This window comes from Bufo gargarizans, chromosome 7, assembly GCF_014858855.1.
Source record: "Bufo gargarizans isolate SCDJY-AF-19 chromosome 7, ASM1485885v1, whole genome shotgun sequence".
Lineage (NCBI taxonomy): Eukaryota > Metazoa > Chordata > Amphibia > Anura > Bufonidae > Bufo > Bufo gargarizans.
In genome coordinates, this window is record NC_058086.1 from 183,666,473 (window position 1) to 183,686,764 (window position 20,292).

The 20,292-nt window shown below is 43.5% G+C and overlaps 1 protein-coding gene across 1 annotated transcript in view; it reads left to right on the forward strand.

The window, feature by feature from the left end:
* Window positions 1-866: 866 nt before the first annotated feature.
* TKT (transketolase) overlaps window positions 867-20,292 on the forward strand; it is a 52,717-nt gene continuing 33,291 nt past the window's right edge. Inside the window, 3 exon segments of the mRNA XM_044300649.1 lie at window positions 867-1,090; window positions 17,851-17,968; window positions 19,937-20,050. Of these exon segments, the coding sequence (XP_044156584.1) occupies window positions 984-1,090; window positions 17,851-17,968; window positions 19,937-20,050 (339 nt within the window). The 5' untranslated portion in view covers window positions 867-983.

A 20,292-nucleotide genomic window follows, 5' to 3' on the forward strand; every position in this document is an offset into this window, starting at 1 on the left:
GGCTTCTCCAGAGCTGAGGAGGGGCTGTGCTACTGGCAGGTGGGGGCATCCTATAGGAATATGCTGCATAATATAGAGAACTGTTGACTCCTCGGGCCTATAGACTGGATGTGAGACGTGTGGACATCGTTGTAGACAGCATAATGTATCAGTCCTGTAGTGCACACAGTATATATATATATATATATATATATATATATGGTACTTAACACATTATGGGGGTCATTTATCAAACTGGTGTAAAGTAAAACTGATTTAGTTGTCTATAGCAACCAATCAGATTCCTCCTTTCATTTTCCAGTAGGAGCTGTTGCAAATGAAAGATGGAATCTGATTGGTTGCTATGGGCAACTAAGCCAGTTCTACTTTACACCAGTTTGATAAATGTCCCCCTATATATCTATATCCCCTGCATTACAGGAAGCCTGAGCACAGCACACACCTCCCTCCTGTCATATCCCCGGCACTTCCCCTTTCATTACTGTGCTCTCCTCACAGCCCGTCCCAGTGCCACCCCCGCCCTCCCTCCACCAGTGCCACCCCTACCCCTTCTCCACCAGTGCCACCCCCAGCCCCTCTCCACCAGTGCCAGCCTCCCTCCTCCAGTACCGCCCTTCACCAGTGCCACCCCCAGCCCCTCTCCACCAGTGCCACCCCCAGCCCCTCTCCACCAGTGCCACCCCCGGCCTCCCTCCACCAGTGCCACCCCCGGCCTCCCTCCACCAGTGCCACTCCCAGCCTCTCTCCACCAGTGCCACCCCCAGCCTCCCTCCTCCAGTACCGCCCTTCAGCAGTGCCTCCCTCCTCCAGTGCCACCCCCAGCAGTGCCTCCCTCCTCCAGTGCCGCCCTCCTCCAGTGCCACCCCCAGCAGTGCCGCCCTCCCCTGTCAGCCTTTATTGCCGCTCAGTGTGCGGTCCCCGGGTGTCTCCAGCTGTCAGTGCCCGCACACTCGTCTCTAATCTCCGGCAGCCGCAGCATTACCATGGCGGATTATCACAAGCCCGACCAGCAGACCCTGCAGGCGCTGAAGGACACGGCCAACAGGCTCCGCATCCTGTCCATCAAGGCCACGACCGCAGCCGGCTCCGGGTGAGTAAGGCGCCCGACTGTGTGCCACCGCCCGGCGGCTACCTGTCACCCCCCTCTGCCCAGGTGTATGTGCCAAATACCAGCTGCACCCACATGCTGCAGGCAGAGACTGTACTACTGCTAACAATGGAGGTGGATGGATAGATAGATGATAGATACAAGCATAGATACATAGATATCACATAGATGGTAGATATAAGATAGATAGATAGATAGATAGATGATAGATACAAGAATACATACACAGATATCCCATAGATGGTAGATATAAGATAGATGATAGATAGAAGCATACATACATACATACATTGATATCTCATAGATAGATAGATAAGAGCTCTGCAGCTGTATAGCGAAGCTCTTTATACTACACTTCTGTATGGTTTATGTGCAAAACTTTATCAGTTGCATCCAGTTCAACCACAAAAAATAAAAACTAACAAACTGGCTAAGCTGGCTCTATATGAGCCTGACTCCAGGTTCTGTGCACACTGCCTTGGGGCCAGGTATAGTCAGTGAGGTGGTCAGGCCTCAGTGGTGTCTGTAGTAGGAGGCATGCGGCACTGTGGCTTTCATTATAAACCTATAAGCAGAGCCTAAAGGGGACCTCCGGCATGACAACCAATGGCGCCAGAAACAAACCTGACACCGCAGGCGATGTGTTGTGTCATCAGGGAGGCCTGGACGTACGTGGGGGAGCCCTGAAACACAGGTGACCGCGTCCCCTTCATAGATGACACACACGGAAAACGACATCATATTGATGAATGTTTTCAGCGACACCTCCTGACAGTGTAGATGTTTTTATTATTTTCTAGCTGTCAGGTCGGTCCCACAGTTTAGCCCCATTGAATGACAGAGGGGTTCATCTTTGGGCAGATCTGTTACCCACCTGCAGCAAACCAGCGCCGAGGGTCCTCCTTAGATTTACGTTGCAGATATACACAGGAATGGAGCCTAAATATTCTGATTTTTAAATTTCCCACTTTCTTCAGCAGGATACAGGTGACATTCACAGCAGCCTGTATTCCGCCTTCACGGGCTGCTGATACAGACCGGTGAACACTGTGACGTCTTCCTTTACAGCCCGGCAGAGTTTTTATTGCTCCCTATGGGGCGCCATTTGTTCACAGTGCATTTTGTAGAATTCTGTCACAAAATAACATTCTATGTCACAAAATTAACAGAATTGTATTTTGTGACACGGAATTAATTTTGTCGCAACATAATTTGATTTTGTCACCCAGAATTTTTTTGCATAGAATTCCATTTTGTGACACTGAATTCTATTTTTCGCATATACAATTTATAGAATACAATTTTTTGCACAGAATGTCATTTTGTGACCCACAGAATACAATTTGTCACACAAAATGTCATTGACAGAATTTCACAATTGACTGATACAGTCAGCCAGTACTAATGTGGTTCCTTATACCGAAATGTCCAGTCTTTGTACATAGTGATATTATGTATCCTGTGATACAAGGAAATACGGAACGGACCAGGAAGTCATACAACGTCCACCTACCTCTGAGCACAACATGAAATCATTCTTGTGTAAGAAAGGAAATCCTGTGATTACCTGTCCCAGAGAAAGGAGTGCTGCGGGTGTGGGAGGACGGTGGCCCTGACATGAGAGCACTAGTAGGATATGGCGATATGTATCCATGCCCTGTAATGTGTATGAAATAAGTATAAAGGGATTTAACTAGATATTCAGGTTCAACCAAAATCTGACAACCTGACAACTCCCCACTTGTTGGACCTATATAAGCTTAGAAACCGTATTGCAGCTCTGGGACTCCTGTCTCCAGTATGGAAGTCCCCTGACCCTTGTCCCCGTGCCGGCTCCCCCTTTGACTATCATGGATTCTTTCAGGTTTCCACTAAACTGTCCATCATTCTGCACGAAAAAATACCGCCATATGCATTAATACTTTCTCCTGCAGATGTGAACCTAGCCTAAAAGGGTACAATAGGCCATCACTTCATGATCAGCAGGGGTCCAACCTCTGGGACCCCTAGTGATCCTGAAAATGAAGGGGCCCCTGCCCTGATTATGTGCTGCCGATCCCTCACTGGTTTTCCCAGCACGGTGGTGCATCGGCCACTTATTGTGCCGGGGAATGCAGCTTGGATGAAATGAAGCTCGCACAGCGTTGAATCGGCAGTGTGGCCCTTTCTCAGGATTGATTGGGCCCCCACCAATCATAAACCTAGTGATTTATTTGAATACGTTGTGTTGCAGTTACCGGAATAATGAGTGAATGGGAATGCAGGGAGTAAGTCAGTAGGAACACGGGCCCTTCACTGTCTGGATAGGCGATGGCCCCAGGGGTCAGACCCCACTGATTATAATGCTATGGCATCACTTCTTCATGCTGTGGGCAGTACCCCTTTAAATCCCTATCATCATTTCACAGGTTTGATCGGTGTTACAGCAGACTTGTCTTTGCTGTATTTATTGTATTCTTTTTACGAACCAGTCGGCTCTGGATGAACAATGCAATTGATGCTTCCCGGTGAGCTTCTGCATTGCAGGCTGACTGAATCCATATAGAAGTATCATATTTGTGTAAATTAGGGGTTGCTCCATGGCATGTCATAAGACAGTGCTTCCAATATAGGACCATTCAAAAGGAAGCGGCAGAAAGCCTGAAGGCGGTATAGTAATCTGAGGACAGTATAGTAATCTGAGGACAGTATAGTAATCCGAAAGCAGTATAGTAATCTGAGGACAGTATAGTAATCTGTGGACAGTATATAACTTGAAGGCGGTATAGTAACCTGAGGACAGTATAGTAACCTGAAGGCGGTATAGTAATCTAAAGACAGTATAGTAACCTGAAGGCGGTGTAGTAACCTGAAGGCGGTGTAGTAATCTGAGGACAGTATAGTAATCATAAGGAGGTATAGTAAACAGAAGTCTGCATAGTAATCTGAGGACAGTATAGTAACCTGAAGGTGGTATAGTAATCTGAGGACAGTATAGTAATCTGAAAGGCGGTAAAGTAACATGAAAGCAGTATAGTAATCTGAGGACAGTATAGTAACCTGAGAACAGTATATTAACCTGAAGGCGGTATAGTAATCTGAGGACGGTATAGTAATCTGAGGACAGTATAGTAATCTGTGGACAGTATATAACCTTAAGGCGGTATAGTAACCTGAGGACAGTATAGTAACCTGAAGGCGGTATAGTAATCTGAGGACAGTATAGTAACCTGAAGGCGGTATAGTAATCTAAGGACAGTATAGTAACCTGAAGGCGGTATAGTAACCTGAAGGCGGTGTAGTAATCTGAGGACAGTATAGTAATCATAAGGCGGTATAGTAAACAGAAGTCTGCATAGTAACCTGAGGCAAGTATAGTAACTTGAAGGCGGTATAGTAATCTGAGGACAGTATAGTAACCTGAAGGCGGTATAGTAATCTGAGGACAGTATAGTAACCTGAAGGCGGTATAGTAATCTGAGGACAGTATAGTAACCTGAAGGCGGTATAGTAACCTGAAGGCGGTATAGTAATCTGAGGACGGTATAGTAATCTGAGGACAGTATAGTAATCTGAAGGCGGTATAGTAACGTGAAGGCGGTATAGTAATCTGAGGATGGTATAGTAACCTGAAGGCGGTATAGTAATTTGAGGACAGTATAGTAACCTGAGGGCGGTATAGTAATCTGAGGACAGTATAGTAGCCTGAGGGCGGTATAGTAATCTGAAGGCGGTATGGTAATCTGAGGACAGTATAGTAACATGAAAACAGTATATTAACCTGGAGGCGGTATAGTAACATGAAAGCAGTATAGTAATCTGAGGACAGTATAGTAATCTGAAGGCGGTATAGTAACGTGAAGGCGGTATAGTAATCTGAGGACGGTATAGTAACCTGAAGGCGGTATAGTAATCTGAGGACAGTATAGTAATCTGAAGGCGGTATAGTAACGTGAAGGCGGTATAGTAATCTGAGGACGGTATAGTAACCTGAAGGCGGTATAGTAATCTGAGGACGGTATAGTAACCTGAAGGCGGTATAGTAATCTGAGGACGGTATAGTAACCTGAGGGCGGTATAGTAATCTGAGGACAGTATAGTAACCTGAGAGCGGTATAGTAATCTGAGGACAGTATAGTAATCTGAAGGCGGTATAGTAACCTGAGGGCGGTATAGTAATCTGAGGACAGTATAGTAACCTGAAGGCGGTGTAGTAATCTGATGACAGTATAGTAATCTGAGGAAAGTATAGTAACTTGAAGGCGGTGTAGTAACCTGAAGGCGGTATAGTAATCTAAAGGTCACATAGAAAAGAAAAGGCAGCTCTCACCTGCTCCTCTTTGCCGTGAGCACAGAACCAGCTCCTGGACGCGGCTGACTACGTGTTTCAGACCTTACATTTTTTGGTCCTTACTCGTGACAAAGGAGACCCTCCACGGACTGCACACTATAAGTTCCCCGAACACCTGATTCAATGGTTCCCGTGATCAGTGAGCCCAGAGTGCAATCAGGAACACATGTTTCACATTTTAAAAAGTTACAACATTATTTTGATCAAAAGCAAAAAATATGTGTATATAAATATAAAAAAGCAAACAATGGCCTATAATATAAATTTAAAAGGTCAACAACGGGGGTCCTATCCTAATACTGTAGAATAAGATCGTGCCTTTTATTAAGACCCATTGGATGGCGAGTGTCAAGCTGAAATATCCAGAAAGCTTCTCTATTAAGTAGCTTTCTCCTATGATCACCACCACAGGAGCTGTAACCCTTTCAATACCTTGCACCCGTAGTTTTGTCGTGTCACCACCATGTGCAACCGCAAAGTGTAAACTAGCAGCGGACGCGTTGCGATTTTTATAGTGCGGCACATCACAAATATGCTTGCGGATTCTGGTCTTGATAGGGTTAGTTGTACATCCAACATAGTCTGCAATTCACACGATTCACATGAAATTAAATATACCGCAAATTTTGTGTTACAATTTAGATAAGATTTGATTTCATATTAGCGGTCGATCCAAAAAACCTGCCTACTTTGCCGTGTCCACAACGATAACTGCCTTTATTAACAATCCATGCTGGCGTAGACATCCTGAAATAGACTAGGGCTTAGAACTCTGCCCAAGGTAGGTGCTTTGCGTGCCGCACACTTGATACCTCCTGCAACCGCATCCGACCATTCCTTATCACATCCCAGGGAAGGTAAATATTTATTAACAATTTTGCACATTTCATTCAATTCTTCACTGTATTGTGTGATAAACATGGTGGTTTTAGCTCCAGAACACACAGCGATCGGCAATATCTCTTGGTGCTAACCGCCGTGGGGAAGACCAAGGTGTCTCTATCCATAAACAAAGCTAAATCCCTAAACTTGGAAATATGTTGGACAGCATAGGATCTATGTGATATATCAGGGGGAGAAAAACAGAACTGGATCGCACATCCACAATGCTAGGTTTTGATCTAATTAAAGGGAACCTGTCACCGGGATTTTGTGTATAGAGCTGAGGACATGGGTTGCTAGATGGCCGCTAGCACATCCGCAATACCCAGTCCCCATAGCTCTGTGTGCTTTTATTGTGTAAAAAAACGATTTGATACATATGCAAATTATCCTGAGATGAGTCCTGTCCCTGACTCATCTCACGTACAGGACTCATCTCAGGGTAATTTGCATATGTATCAAATCGGTTTTTTACACAATAAAAGCACAGAGAGCTATGGGGACTGGATATTGCTATTGTGTAAAAAAAAAACATTTGATACATATGCAAATGAACCTGAGATGAGTCCTGTACGTGAGATGAGTCAGGGACAGGACTCATCTCAGGATAATTTGCATATGTATCAAATAGTTTTTTTTACACAGTAAAAGCACACAGAGCTATGGGGAACGGGTATTGCGGATGTGCTAGCGGCCATCTAGCAACCCATGTCCTCAGCTCTATACCCAAAATCCCAGTGACAGGTTCCCTTTAAACTTGCTTCTCAGCGCTATATTAAAGTGCACAGCCCCCCATACTACATGCTGTACAAGAGGCATTAATGTACATTTTCATCAAAAGGCATAAGCCCACTCACAACGCCAAGGTCACCTCTTTGAGTGACAAAAAGGCGCAGCACACTGCAGTGACAAAGCGGCACTGCCCTAGTAGGTGGCGGGACCCAGGAGTCAAACAGCAACCCTGCTGTCTGACAATGCCACCCATGGCACTGGGTCCCACCAGCACAGCGCCACAAAAACAGAGGCCACCACGCGGTACTGCACCATGTGAACAGTTGTCTAACACAACATGTCCATTGCTATCAGAAGCTACAGGTCAATGACCACTTATATGCAGACTTCTGCTAAATTAAAACCAGCTGTGGGAGGAGTGCTGATACCAGTAGTAGTAGTATGGGGGGCTGCGCACTTTAATATGGCGCTGAGAAGTGAGTTTAATTAGATGGAATCATAGCATTGTGGATGTGCGATCCAGTTCTGTTTTTCTCCCCCTGACATAGGATCTATGTGATAGCCTACCAGTTATACTCGTGGCCTCACATAAAAAGGACTCCGTGTCTATGCAGGTGCGTCTTGCACAGATCATTTCACCTTTAGGAATATTCCCTATAACATGCGACGGATGACAAGAAGAGGCAAGAAGGGTCGTATTGCCGGCTAATTCCTTTCTAAAGGTAGATGTAAAAGCTCTAGACAAAGACACATCCCCCCTCAGGCACAAATCCCCCCCAAAAAACATAACACCATCATGATGAACACTAAAGGAAATAGAGCCCAAACATGAATTGAGGTAATCCTTGAACAGCGGTATGGCCGCCACACCACCAGACCAAACAAAAAGCAGGTCATCAATGTAGCGGGCACTGTATCCGGTCATAAAAAGGGTGTGTATCTCCCACCATGCCGTAAAAATATTGGCTATGGAGGGAGAGAACCTAGCCCCCATGGACACTCCAGACACCTGTAGATAAAAATCATTGTTGAACATAAAGAAATTGGAGGAAATCAACCAGTAATTCAATATAATTCCGGAGAACTCCCGTATATTCACTATACGTGTTCAAAAACCAATGGAGTGATTTTATAGCGAGATCATGCGGAATGTCGGTGTATAATGACGCCACATCCGCAGTGATCCATCTATATTCTTCTCTCCATTTGAGCTCTGCAATACTGATCTAGTGTCCTTAAGAAAACCTGGAATCAAAGGAATAAGTGAGTCAACCCACTCCGAGAGTCTCTCAGAGAAAGACCCTATTCCTGCCACAATGGGTCTTAGAGGGGCGTTGTTGACCTTTTAAATTTATATTATTGCTTTTTTATATTTATATACACATATTTTCTGCTTTTGATCTAAATAATGTTGTAACTTTTTAAAATGTGAAACGTGTTCCTGATTGCACTCTGGGCTCACGGGAACCATTGAATCAGGGGTTCGGGGAACTTATAGTGTGCAGTCCGTGGAGGGTCTCCTTTGTCATGAGTAAGGACCAAAAAACGTAAGGTCTGAAACACGTAGACGAGACTGTCCTCTATTGGAAGTTTTTATCGCTTCAACAAAATATTCCTCTTTGCTACAAGATTAAGCCGGATTTTACGTTCTGTTTTTGAGTAATCTGAGGGTGGTATAGTAATCTCAGGACAGTATAGTAATGTGAGGACAGTATAGTAATCTGAGGACAATATAGTAACCTGAAGGCGTTATATAAGCTGAGGACAGTATAGTAATCTGAGGACAGTATAGTAACCTGAAGGCGGTATAGTAACCTGAGGACGGTATCGTAACCTGAGGACAGTATAGTAACCTGAAAGTTGGAATAGTAAACTGATGACAGTATAGTAACCTGAAGGCGGTATAGTAACCTGAGGACAGTATAGTAACCTGAGGACAGTATAGTAATCTGAGAACAGTATGGTAACCTGAGGACAGTATAGTAACCTGAGGACGGTATAGTAACCTGAGGACAGTATAGTAACCTGAGGACAGCATAGTAACCTGAGGACAGCATAATAACCTGAGGACAGTATAGTAACCTGAAGGCGGTATAGTAACCTGAGGACAGTATAGTAACCTGAGGACAGTATAGTAATCTGAGAACAGTATGGTAACCTGAGGACAGTATAGTAACCTGAGGACGGTATAGTAACCTGAGGACAGTATAGTAACCTGAGGACAGCATAGTAACCTGAGGACAGCATAATAACCTGAGGACAGTATAGTAACCTGAAGGCGGTATAGTAACCTAAGGACAGTATAGTAACCTGAGGACAGTATGGTAATCTGAGGACAGTATAGTAACCTGAGGACAGTATAGTAACCTGAAGGCGGTATAGTAACCTAAGGACAGTATAGTAACCTGAGGACAGTATAGTAACCTGAAGGTGGTATAGTAACCTGAGGACAGTATAGTAACCTGAGAACAGTATATTAACCTGAAGGTGGTATAGTAACCTGAGGACAAGATAGTAACCTGAAGGCGTTATATAAGCTGAGGACAGTATAGTAATCTGAGGACAGTATAGTAACCTGAAGGCGGTATAGTAACCTGAGGACGGTATCGTAACCTGAGGACAGTATAGTAACCTGAAAGTTGGAATAGTAAACTGATGACGGTATAGTAACCTGAGGACAGTATAGTAACCTGAGGACAGTATAGTAATCTGAGAACAGTATGGTAACCTGAGGACAGTATAGTAACCTGAGGACGGTATAGTAACCTGAGGACAGTATAGTAACCTGAGGACAGCATAGTAACCTGAGGACAGCATAATAACCTGAGGACAGTATAGTAACCTGAAGGCGGTATAGTAACCTGAGGACAGTATAGTAACCTGAGGACAGTATAGTAATCTGAGAACAGTATGGTAACCTGAGGACAGTATAGTAACCTGAGGACGGTATAGTAACCTGAGGACAGTATAGTAACCTGAGGACAGCATAGTAACCTGAGGACAGCATAATAACCTGAGGACAGTATAGTAACCTGAAGGCGGTATAGTAACCTAAGGACAGTATAGTAACCTGAGGACAGTATAGTAACCTGAGGACAGTATAGTAACCTGAGGACAGTATAGTAACCTGAGGACAGTATGGTAATCTGAGGACAGTATAGTAACCTGAGGACAGTATAGTAACCTGAGGACAGTATGGTAATCTGAGGACAGTATAGTAACCTGAGGACAGTATAGTAACCTGAAGGCGGTATAGTAACCTAAGGACAGTATAGTAACCTGAGGACAGTATAGTAACCTGAAGGTGGTATAGTAACCTGAGGACAGTATAGTAACCTGAGAACAGTATATTAACCTGAAGGTGGTATAGTAACCTGAGGACAGCATAGTAACCTGAGGACAGCATAATAACCTGAGGACAGTATAGTAACCTGAAGGCGGTATAGTAACCTAAGGACAGTATAGTAACCTGAGGACAGTATAGTAATCTGAGAACAGTATGGTAATCTGAGGACAGTATAGTAACCTGAGGACAGTATAGTAACCTGAAGGCGGTATAGTAACCTAAGGACAGTATAGTAACCTGAGGACAGTATAGTAACCTGAAGGTGGTATAGTAACCTGAGGACAGTATAGTAACCTGAGAACAGTATATTAACCTGAAGGTGGTATAGTAATCTGAGAACAGTATGGTAATCTGAGGACAGTATAGTAACCTGAAGGCGGTATAGTAACCTGAAGGCGGTATAGTAACCTGAAGGCGGTATAGTAACCTGAAGGTGGTATAGTAACCTGAAGGCGGTATAGTAACCTGAGGACAGTATAGTAACCTGAAGGCGGTATAGTAACCTGAAGGCGGTATAGTAACCTGAAGGCGGTATAGTAACCTGAGGACAGTATAGCAACCTGAAGGCGGTATAGTAACCTGAAGGTGGTATAGTAACCTGAAGGTGGTATAGTAACCTGAGGACAGTATAGTAACCTGAAGGTGGTATAGTAACCTGAGGACAGTATAGTAACCTGAAGGCGGTATAGTAACCTGAAGGTGGTATAGTAACCTGAGGACAGTATAGTAACCTGAAGGCGATATCGGAATCTGAGGACAGTATAGTAACCTGTAGTCCGCCCCATAGTAAACAGAAATGACTTTATTACTAGACTAGTATAATAGAGGCTGTGAATTCCTCGGTGTGGAATGTGCCTCAGCCTGAGTCCATGGGCGATTTCTGGGCCACAGCACAATTATTTCTGCTTTTTTTCACAAAGAAAAGCACAGTCAGAACGAATGAATAACAAAAACACAAGATGCCCTTGGTCGGCTGGCGTGCCAAATGTCCTGAGGCCCCGTATCTGCCAGCCTGTGTGAATAGCGTGTCCTGACCAAGCGCCTCACCTCAGCCTGTCCCGGATATATGGGAATATCTCCAATACCCTCAGAACCTGCGGGTGCTGAGGCTCTGGCGGCTGCGCCCCTCCTGATTATATACTGTACTGTAATATCAGTTTTATCTACAGTCATACTAGTTTATAATTTCATGTCAGACAAGGGAGGCGGCCGCTGTCAACGTGAAGATACTAGATGAGCTGGAACATGTAAAGTGTATATAATAATTTTTCATTTTTTAATAGTGCCGCCTGAATACCCCTATTAATGGTGTTAATACACAAAAGGGTACCTTATTATGAATGTATTGAGTATCTTTCAGTAATAGTAACCCAGGGTGCGTTCATTATCAGTGACAGCCATACAAACCCTATAATAATAGTGACAGCCACACAACCCCCATAATAATCGTGACATCCATACAACCCCCATAATAATAGTGAAAGCCATACAACCCCCATAATAATAGTGACAGCCATACAACCCCCATAATAATAGTGACAGCCATACAACCCCCATAATAATAGTGAAAGCCATACAACCCCCATAATAATAGTGACAGCCATACAACCCCCATAATAATAGTGACAGCCATACAACCCCCATAATAATAGTGAAAGCCATACAACCCCCATAATAATAGTGAAAGCCATAGAACCCCATAATAATAGTGACAGCCATACAAACCTTATAATAATAGTGACAGCTATACAAACCTTATAATAGTGACAGCCATACAAACCTTCTAATAATAGTGACAGCCATACAAACCTTCTAATAATAGTGACAACCATACAAACCTTATAATAGTGACAGCCATGCAACCCCTATAATAATAGTGACAGCCATACAGACCCCATAATAATAGTGACAACCATACAAACCTTATAATAGTGACAGCCATACAAACCCCCATAATAATAGTGACAGCCATACAAACCCCCATAATAATAGTGACAGCCATACAACCCCCATAATAAGGCCTCTTTCACACTACAGTATGTCCATTTCAGTGTTTTGCGGTCCGTTTTTCACGGATCCGTTGTTCCGTTTTTTGCTTCCGTTGTGGTTCCGTTTCCGTTCCATTGTTCCGTTCCGTTTTTCCGTATGGCATATACAGTATACAGTAATTACATTGAAAAAATTGGGCTGGGCATAACATTTTCAATAGATGGTTCCGCAAAAAACGGAACGGATACGGAAGACATACGGATGCATTTCCATATGTGTTCCTTTTTTTTGTGGACCCATTGACTTGAATGGAGCCACGGACCGTGATTTGCGGCCAAATATAGGACATGTTCTATCTTTCAACGGAACGGAAAAACAGAAATACGGAAACGGAATGCATACGGAACACATTCAGTTTTTTTTGCGGAACCATTGAAATGAATGGTTCCGTATACGGACCGTATACGGAACGCAAAAAACGGACCGCAAAACGGAAAAAAAAAACGGCAGTGTGAAAGAGGCCTAATAGTGACAGCTATACAATGTGGTGGTGTTCATAATATTAATCTAAAATATATAATGTTGTAATGATAATTAAATATATATTTACCACACACACACACATATATATATATACCACCAACACACACACACATATATATACCACCTACACACACACACACACATATATATATACCACCTTCACACACACACATACTGTATATATACCACCTACACACACACACACACACACACACACACACACACACACATATATACAGTCATGTGAAAAAATTAGGACACCCTTTGAAAGCATGTGGTTTTTTGTAACATTTTTAATAAAAGGTTATTTCATCTCCGTTTCAACAATACAGAGAGATTAAAGTAATCCAACTAAACAAAGAAAACTGAAGAAAAGTCTTTTCAAGATCTTCTGTAAATGTCATTCTACAAAAATGCCTATTCTAACTGAGGAAAAAGATAGGACACCCTCACATGTATTCCCTCTTAAATTGGCTCAGATCTCACACAGGTATATCACACCAGGTGCACATAATTAGTAGATCGTTACTCTGCATGTTGAATGAGGCTTGCCCTATTTAAACCTCAGACATTTAGTTTGGTGTGCTCCTGACTGTTGAAGTGAGAGTGAGCACCATGGTGAGAGCAAAAGAGCTGTCAGAGGACTTCAGAAAAAAGATTGTAGCAGCCTATGAGTCTGGGAAGGGATTTAAAAAGATCTCAAAAGATTTTGAAATCAGCCATTCCACTGTCCGGAAGATAGTCTACAAGTGGAGGGCTTTCAAAACAACTGCCAACATGCCCAGGACTGGTCGCCCCAGCAAGTTCACCCCAAGAGCAGACCGCAAGATGCTAAAAGAGGTCTCCAAAAACCCTAAAGTGTCATCTCGAGAACTACAGCAGGCTCTGGCTACTGTTGATGTAGAAGTACATGCCTCTACAATCAGAAAGAGACTGTACAAGTTTAACTTGCATGGGAGGTGTGCAAGGAGGAAACCTTTGCTTTCCAAGAGAAACATCGAGGCCAGACTGACATTTGCCAGAGATAAAGTTGACAAAGACCAGGACTTCTGGAATAATGTTCTTTGAACAGATGAGTCCAAAATTGAATTATTTGGACACAACAGCAGAGGACATGTTTGGCGTAAACCAAACACAGCATTCCAAGAAAAGAACCTCATACCAACTGTGAAGCATGGAGGTGGAAGTGTCATGGTTTGGGGCTGCTTTGCTGCAGCAGGACCTGGTCAGCTCACCATCATAGAATCCACGATGAATTCTACTGTGTATCAGAAGGTGCTTGAAGAACATGTGAGACCATCAGTTAGAAAATTAAAGCTGAAGCGGAACTGGACCATGCAACATGACAATGACCCAAAACATACTAGTAAATCAACCAAAGATTGGCTGAAAAAGAAGAAATGGAGAGTCCTGGAATGGCCAAGTCAAAGTCCAGATTTGAATCCCATTGAGATGCTGTGGGGTGACTTGAAAAGGGCTGTACGTGCAAGAAACCCCTCAAACATCTCACAGCTGAAAAAGTTCTGCATTGAGGAGTGGGGTAAAATTTCCTCAGACCGATGTCGAAGACTGGTAGATGGCTACAAGAACCGTCTCACTGCAGTTATTTCAGCCAAAGGAGGTAACACTCGCTATTAGGGGCAAGGGTGTCCTATCTTTTTCCTCAGTTAGAATAGGCATTTTTGTAGAATGACATTTACAGAAGATCTTGAAAAGACTTTTCTTCAGTTTTCTTTGTTTAGTTGGATTACTTTAATCTCTCTGTATTGTTGAAACGGAGATGAAATAACCTTTTATTAAAAATGTTACAAAAAACCACATGCTTTCAAAGGGTGTCCTAATTTTTTCACATGACTGTATATATCACACCTATATCCACACGTTAAATATATCTATGGGGCAATTCCAGAAGTTTCAGGATTATCTGCCAAAAATGAAGCAAGTTTGCTTCAAATGTGAGGTAATTATTTCAAAAGAGACATAAAAACAGAAGAAGCGACACTGACATGAACCTGAGAAATCATTGTTGGGAAAGTGGTTAGTACACTGTGCAGAGTAATATGGGGTGTATACTATAAGGCGAAGTTTCTGGCTTTTTGCCCCCGTCAGTACAGAGCAGGGTAGAGCCTGGACCAGATGCTTTATGTTCTGCTTCTCACTGAACTGGTCCAGCAGTGTATGGAGACTAACTTCAGACAAAGCTTCATGGAAAAAAGGGGCAAGATCGACAAAAAACAATCTCATTTTTTTGGGGGGGGGGGGGGGAGTCTCCAATTTGGCTTGTCTTGAGGTAGTTTTCTTCTCTTTGGAGGAGAGCTCATTTACATACCTTTCTTCCCATGAAGCATTGCCTGGCCCATACACTGCTAGCTCTCTTCAATGAGAGTCGGTACCTCCACAAATCTAAGAATGAGGCCCTAAAACTTTGCCCGGTGTTGCTTTAGTTAGTGATGAGTTGGCACGGCCATTCCTGGTGGGCAGTCATGCCGTTAAATGGGCTTTACTTGTCTTGTCCGGAATGTGCACTTTTCATAGCAGTGGAATTTTTAGTGCAGTTTTATCTAATGCCCAATGTCAAACACCTCTTGTGGACCTGCGGTCACGTTAGGACACAGAGGACTGTTAGGTAAGGACTGTATATGAGGAACATGCATCATGCAATCAGAATGAATGAAGAAACTGACTGTTTCCCCATAGTTGGGTGATATGCTATTCCTATAACTGCGGCATTATAACTAGAACTCTCTTACAGAGTTAAACGGGTCGTCCAACCTCCAAAACAATGATAATTATGGTATTGAAAGTGGATATTATAGAGGAATAAAGCCACTAACCCATTCCCCTATGCGCCGTTCCAGCCCCAAGGGTCCCCACTGCTTCCGGTCCGCTGTAGACCAGAAGATACTGAGGAACTATCCAGAGGAAAAAATCCTGGAAAACCCTTTTCAGGTCCCATCTGTGATCATGTGCACCGTTACAGCCACTCACAGGAATCAGAGGTGACATAAGCCCAGGTGGCACGTGGCCACTGAGCCCCAGGAGTCATCTGGTAAATAAATGTTTTTTTTTAATGTTATATGCTTTTAGGGCCATAAGTACAACTGGGGGTTGGAGGGTTTGGACGACGCCTTTAAATATTGATGATCTAGGTAGGTCATCCAAATCTGATCAGTGGGGGTTTCCAGCTCCCGCACCCCCTGCCGACCAGCTAATGGAAAGGGCTGCGGCATTCGCAGGAGTGCTGAGGCCTCCTCCTATGACTTTGGACTGAGCTGCAATACCAAACACATCCAGTATGCAATGTACGGTGCATCCAGCCGCTTCAGCCTCTTCAAACAGATGATTGGGATTCGGACCCCCATCATGCTGATATTGATGACCTATATCGGGGATAGGTCATCTATGTTTAAATCCTGGCAAACCACTAGAAACATTGACAATACATAGGGGGTGATTTATCAAAAGTGGCGTACTGTATAACTAGCTAAGTTGCCCATAACAACCAATCAGATTCCACTTTTCATTTTCCAAAGAAGCTCTGAAAAATGAAAGATGGAATCTGATAGGTTGCTATGGGCAACTAAGCCAGTTCTACTGTACGCCACTTTTGCTAAATTTGGCATGATGCCTTAAAGGGGTTGTGCAAGAATGGGGGGCCTACTTGGCTGGACCCGTAAAGGAAAGATGACCTACCTGCCTCCCGGCATTGGGTCTCCGCCCATTCTCATCCAGATTTGGCATGTTCCACTGGGCTCCCTCGATATTACGGTCTGACTTTGCTGCAGCGAATCACTGGCCATGGCGGAGACCCCGATTCCCTGGCGTCATGTGACTATTTGTCAAGGGTAGCCAGTTACCACCGCGGCCAGTGATTGGAAGAATGAGCAGGTAAGTAATCTGCCCTTTACAGGTCCGGCCAAGTGGGGGATTTGCCAACCCCCCCATTCTTGCACAATCCCTGTAAGATGCTTTCATACAGAGGTCATAAAGACACTCTTGGTCTCCACCAATTGAATTGGGGGACTATGGCTACGTTTGATGTTTTTGCCAGATACTTTCCTGCGCATATGGCAAATGGACGTGGCAAAGCGCTGCTTGAAATCACCGGTATTGCTATGTCTGTACTAGGGATGTCTTCTGCTGCTCTCTTCTGATCTTGCTTTGATCTTCTGATCTTCTTATTTTTGCCTCTGCCTACTCCCTATTTCAGGCCATGAAGAGGAGACATCTAGACTGTGGCTAAGTATAAGTGTGGCTTGCATGTAGAATACGTCTTTGGTTTGAGGCTAACAAATGTGAAAGACGTGTGCAAATCTTGGCTCTAACATTTATTCTGCACTGTAAGGATGAGTAATCAGTATTTCCAGCATGCGCCTAATGTGTCCTAACCTGCACGGAGATTTACAGCAGTCACCGTATACGTCATATAGGGATCAATAGCACAGAACAGAGCCTTTGTTTCTAATTAGGGGGGGGGGGGGGTTGTTATTTTCCAGATGACTGTCGTGTACTAGACAGCATGTCTCGGAGTCACTGTGGTTGTCTGTTGTTGGATTCTTAAGATTTTTTTTTTGCATTTTCGTGATTTTTACATCTGAATATTTGAGGGATTTAATTGCTATTAATTTCAGCTAAATTTGAACTGGGGGCGCTGTTGCTCTGATGTCTATGGAAAGTATAACCTGTTGTCTGTGGTGAAAGGTGGTACTGCAAGTTACAAATGTTTCTATTTTTCAAAGAAAAAATAAAAGAAATTGTCTCCTAGAAATAGCAGTTCTTTTAAAACAGTGAAAAGTCAAGAATATTCTAAGCAAGCCGGATATATCTTCTGCTTGATAGCTTTATATTTTGGAAGCGATTATTACCTTGCAAGGGAAGCAAGTGTCATTTACTGACCGTTTTGTCCACTTTCCCCACTAGACACCCAACATCATGCTGCAGCGCAGCTGAAATTATGGCGGTCTTGTTTTTCCATACAATGAAGTACAAGCCTCAGGATCCCAAGAACCCCAACAACGATCGCTTTGTCATGTCTAAGGTATGTCTTACATGGACTCACTGAGATTACAGTCATACTCAGGACACCAAGAGGAGCCATTTTGTATAAAGTACACCAAAACAAAGAATTTTTTCTAGCAATTTTGCTGTTGGGGAATATGAAGGTGTATGATGTATGGTGGTGTTTCTTTCTATATAATATACATCAGTAGTTTTCGATTGTGACGTTAACTGGGGCTGTCTGAGTTAAGTAAAAATGCGGGCAGCGCCTGTAAATCCTGTAAAATAACAAAACAATCAATACCCCTTTTTTCTCCTTCTAGTGCTCCCTGCTGCTGTTTATTTTCCTGACTGAAGGGATGATGTCCCATGTACTGCTCAAGCCAGTGATTGGCTGCAGTGGTGACATCCTATGTACTGCTGAGGCCATTGATTGGCTGCAGTAGTGATGTCCCGTGTACTGCTCAAGCCAGTGATTGGCTGCAGCGGTGATGTCCTTTGTACTGCTGAGGACAGTGATTGGTTACAGTAGTGATGTCCTGTGTACTGCTGAGGCCAGTGATTGGTTGCAGTGGTGATGTCCTGTGTACTGCTGAGGCCAGTGATTGGTTACAGTGGTAATGTCTCGTTTACTGCTGAGATCAGTGATTTGCTGCAGCGGTGACATCCCATGTACTGCTGACCCCAATGATTAGCTACACAGTGACTTGTGTGCACAGAATGTCACTGCCGCAGCCAGGAAGATGACTTCAGCAGCAGGTAGCACTAGAGAACATGGTTGGAAGCAGCAGGTGAGGAAAGAGGTAAGGTATGGCTTCTTTTGTTACTTTAGCACGTTTACAGAGGCTGGCTAAGTTTTTATGTAACTCAGACAGTAATTTTAAAGGGGTTCTCCGGGAATTAAGAAAATGAAAATACTTAAATATTACTTTAGTATAAATATATTCCCAAATATATTTAATTAGCTATAATGGTTAATTTTGTCTAGGGAGCACTCATTAGAGGAGAAATAAAATGGCTGCTGTCCCATTAGTTCACCCAAAACCTGTCCTAATCACACAACCGGACAAGTTACTTCACAGCACTGAGATAAAGAGCTGCCTCATCTTCCTCTCTTACTTGTCAGGGATTATGATCCTGAATAGAGATGATAAGATCTATAGCTGAATCTCTGTAGGAATGGAGTTCATGAGGAGACATGAAGTATAGAGAGGATGGACAGGACAGACTGTGGTAATGGAGACTGCATACAAGAGCTGCTGCTCTTTATCTACACCTCCACTATCCTCTCTATACTTCATGCCTCCTAATGAACTCCATTCCTACAGAGATTCATCTGAAGATCATATTAAACTGTATTCAGGATTATAATCCCTGACAAGTAAGAGAGGAAGATGGCTCAGCTCTTTAACTTGTCCTGCTGTGTGATTAGGACAGGTTTTGTGTGTACTAGTAGGATGGCGGCCATTTTATTTTTCCTAATGATTGCTCCCTGGACAAAACGAACCATTATAACTAATGAAAGGTATTTGGTAATCTATTTATAATGAAGTAATATTTAAGTATTTTCATTTTCTTAATTCCCGGAGAACCCATTTAAGGTAACACAGGTAGACACATTAGGTTAAGGCTAGCTAAATCCACCAGGTGAATCGCGAACAACCCTCTTATGTATATTAGAGGTCTTTGGTGGCGGTATATTTCCCTCTTCCTGGCTGAACCTAACATACATGTGCCCAGAGGTTGGGAGAGACAGCGGTTGGCAGAATAAATGTTTGGCCTACAGCTACGGAAGATGTATGGACCTCTATGACCTTGGTTGCTGCTTTTATATGGTCTATTGAAGGGAGTCCGTTTTCCCATATTGATTTACTACAATATTTTCCCCATGTTGTTTTGTCATATCGGTGATGTTTTATCCTACAAGGATGCTTTAGCTCGTGTTTTGTCTTCCCAATAATGAAAGTCTCTGTGGGAACTAAACGTACTAAATATTTTTATCCTTCAGGGTCATGCAGCTCCGATCCTGTACGCAGCCTGGGCAGAGGCCGGTTTTCTGCCCGAGTCAGAGCTGTTGAACTTGAGGAAACTTGACTCTGTCCTTGAAGGTCATCCCGTGCCGGTGCGTATTTACTACTGTCCTTACATTAATGTGGACCTCTTGTGTTTTCACATCTCCTGATCTTTATGGGTCTTCTTAGCAGCTTAAAATGTACCTATCATTCCACAAATTTACCTCTCTACACCTTTTTTTCTCGATGCTTAGCCTTTTTTTCCTATTCTATATCAGATCGGTGGGGGTCTGTTTCCCGACAATCCCGTTGATCAGATGTTTGAAGAGATTGCAGCGCTTTGCCGATCGCT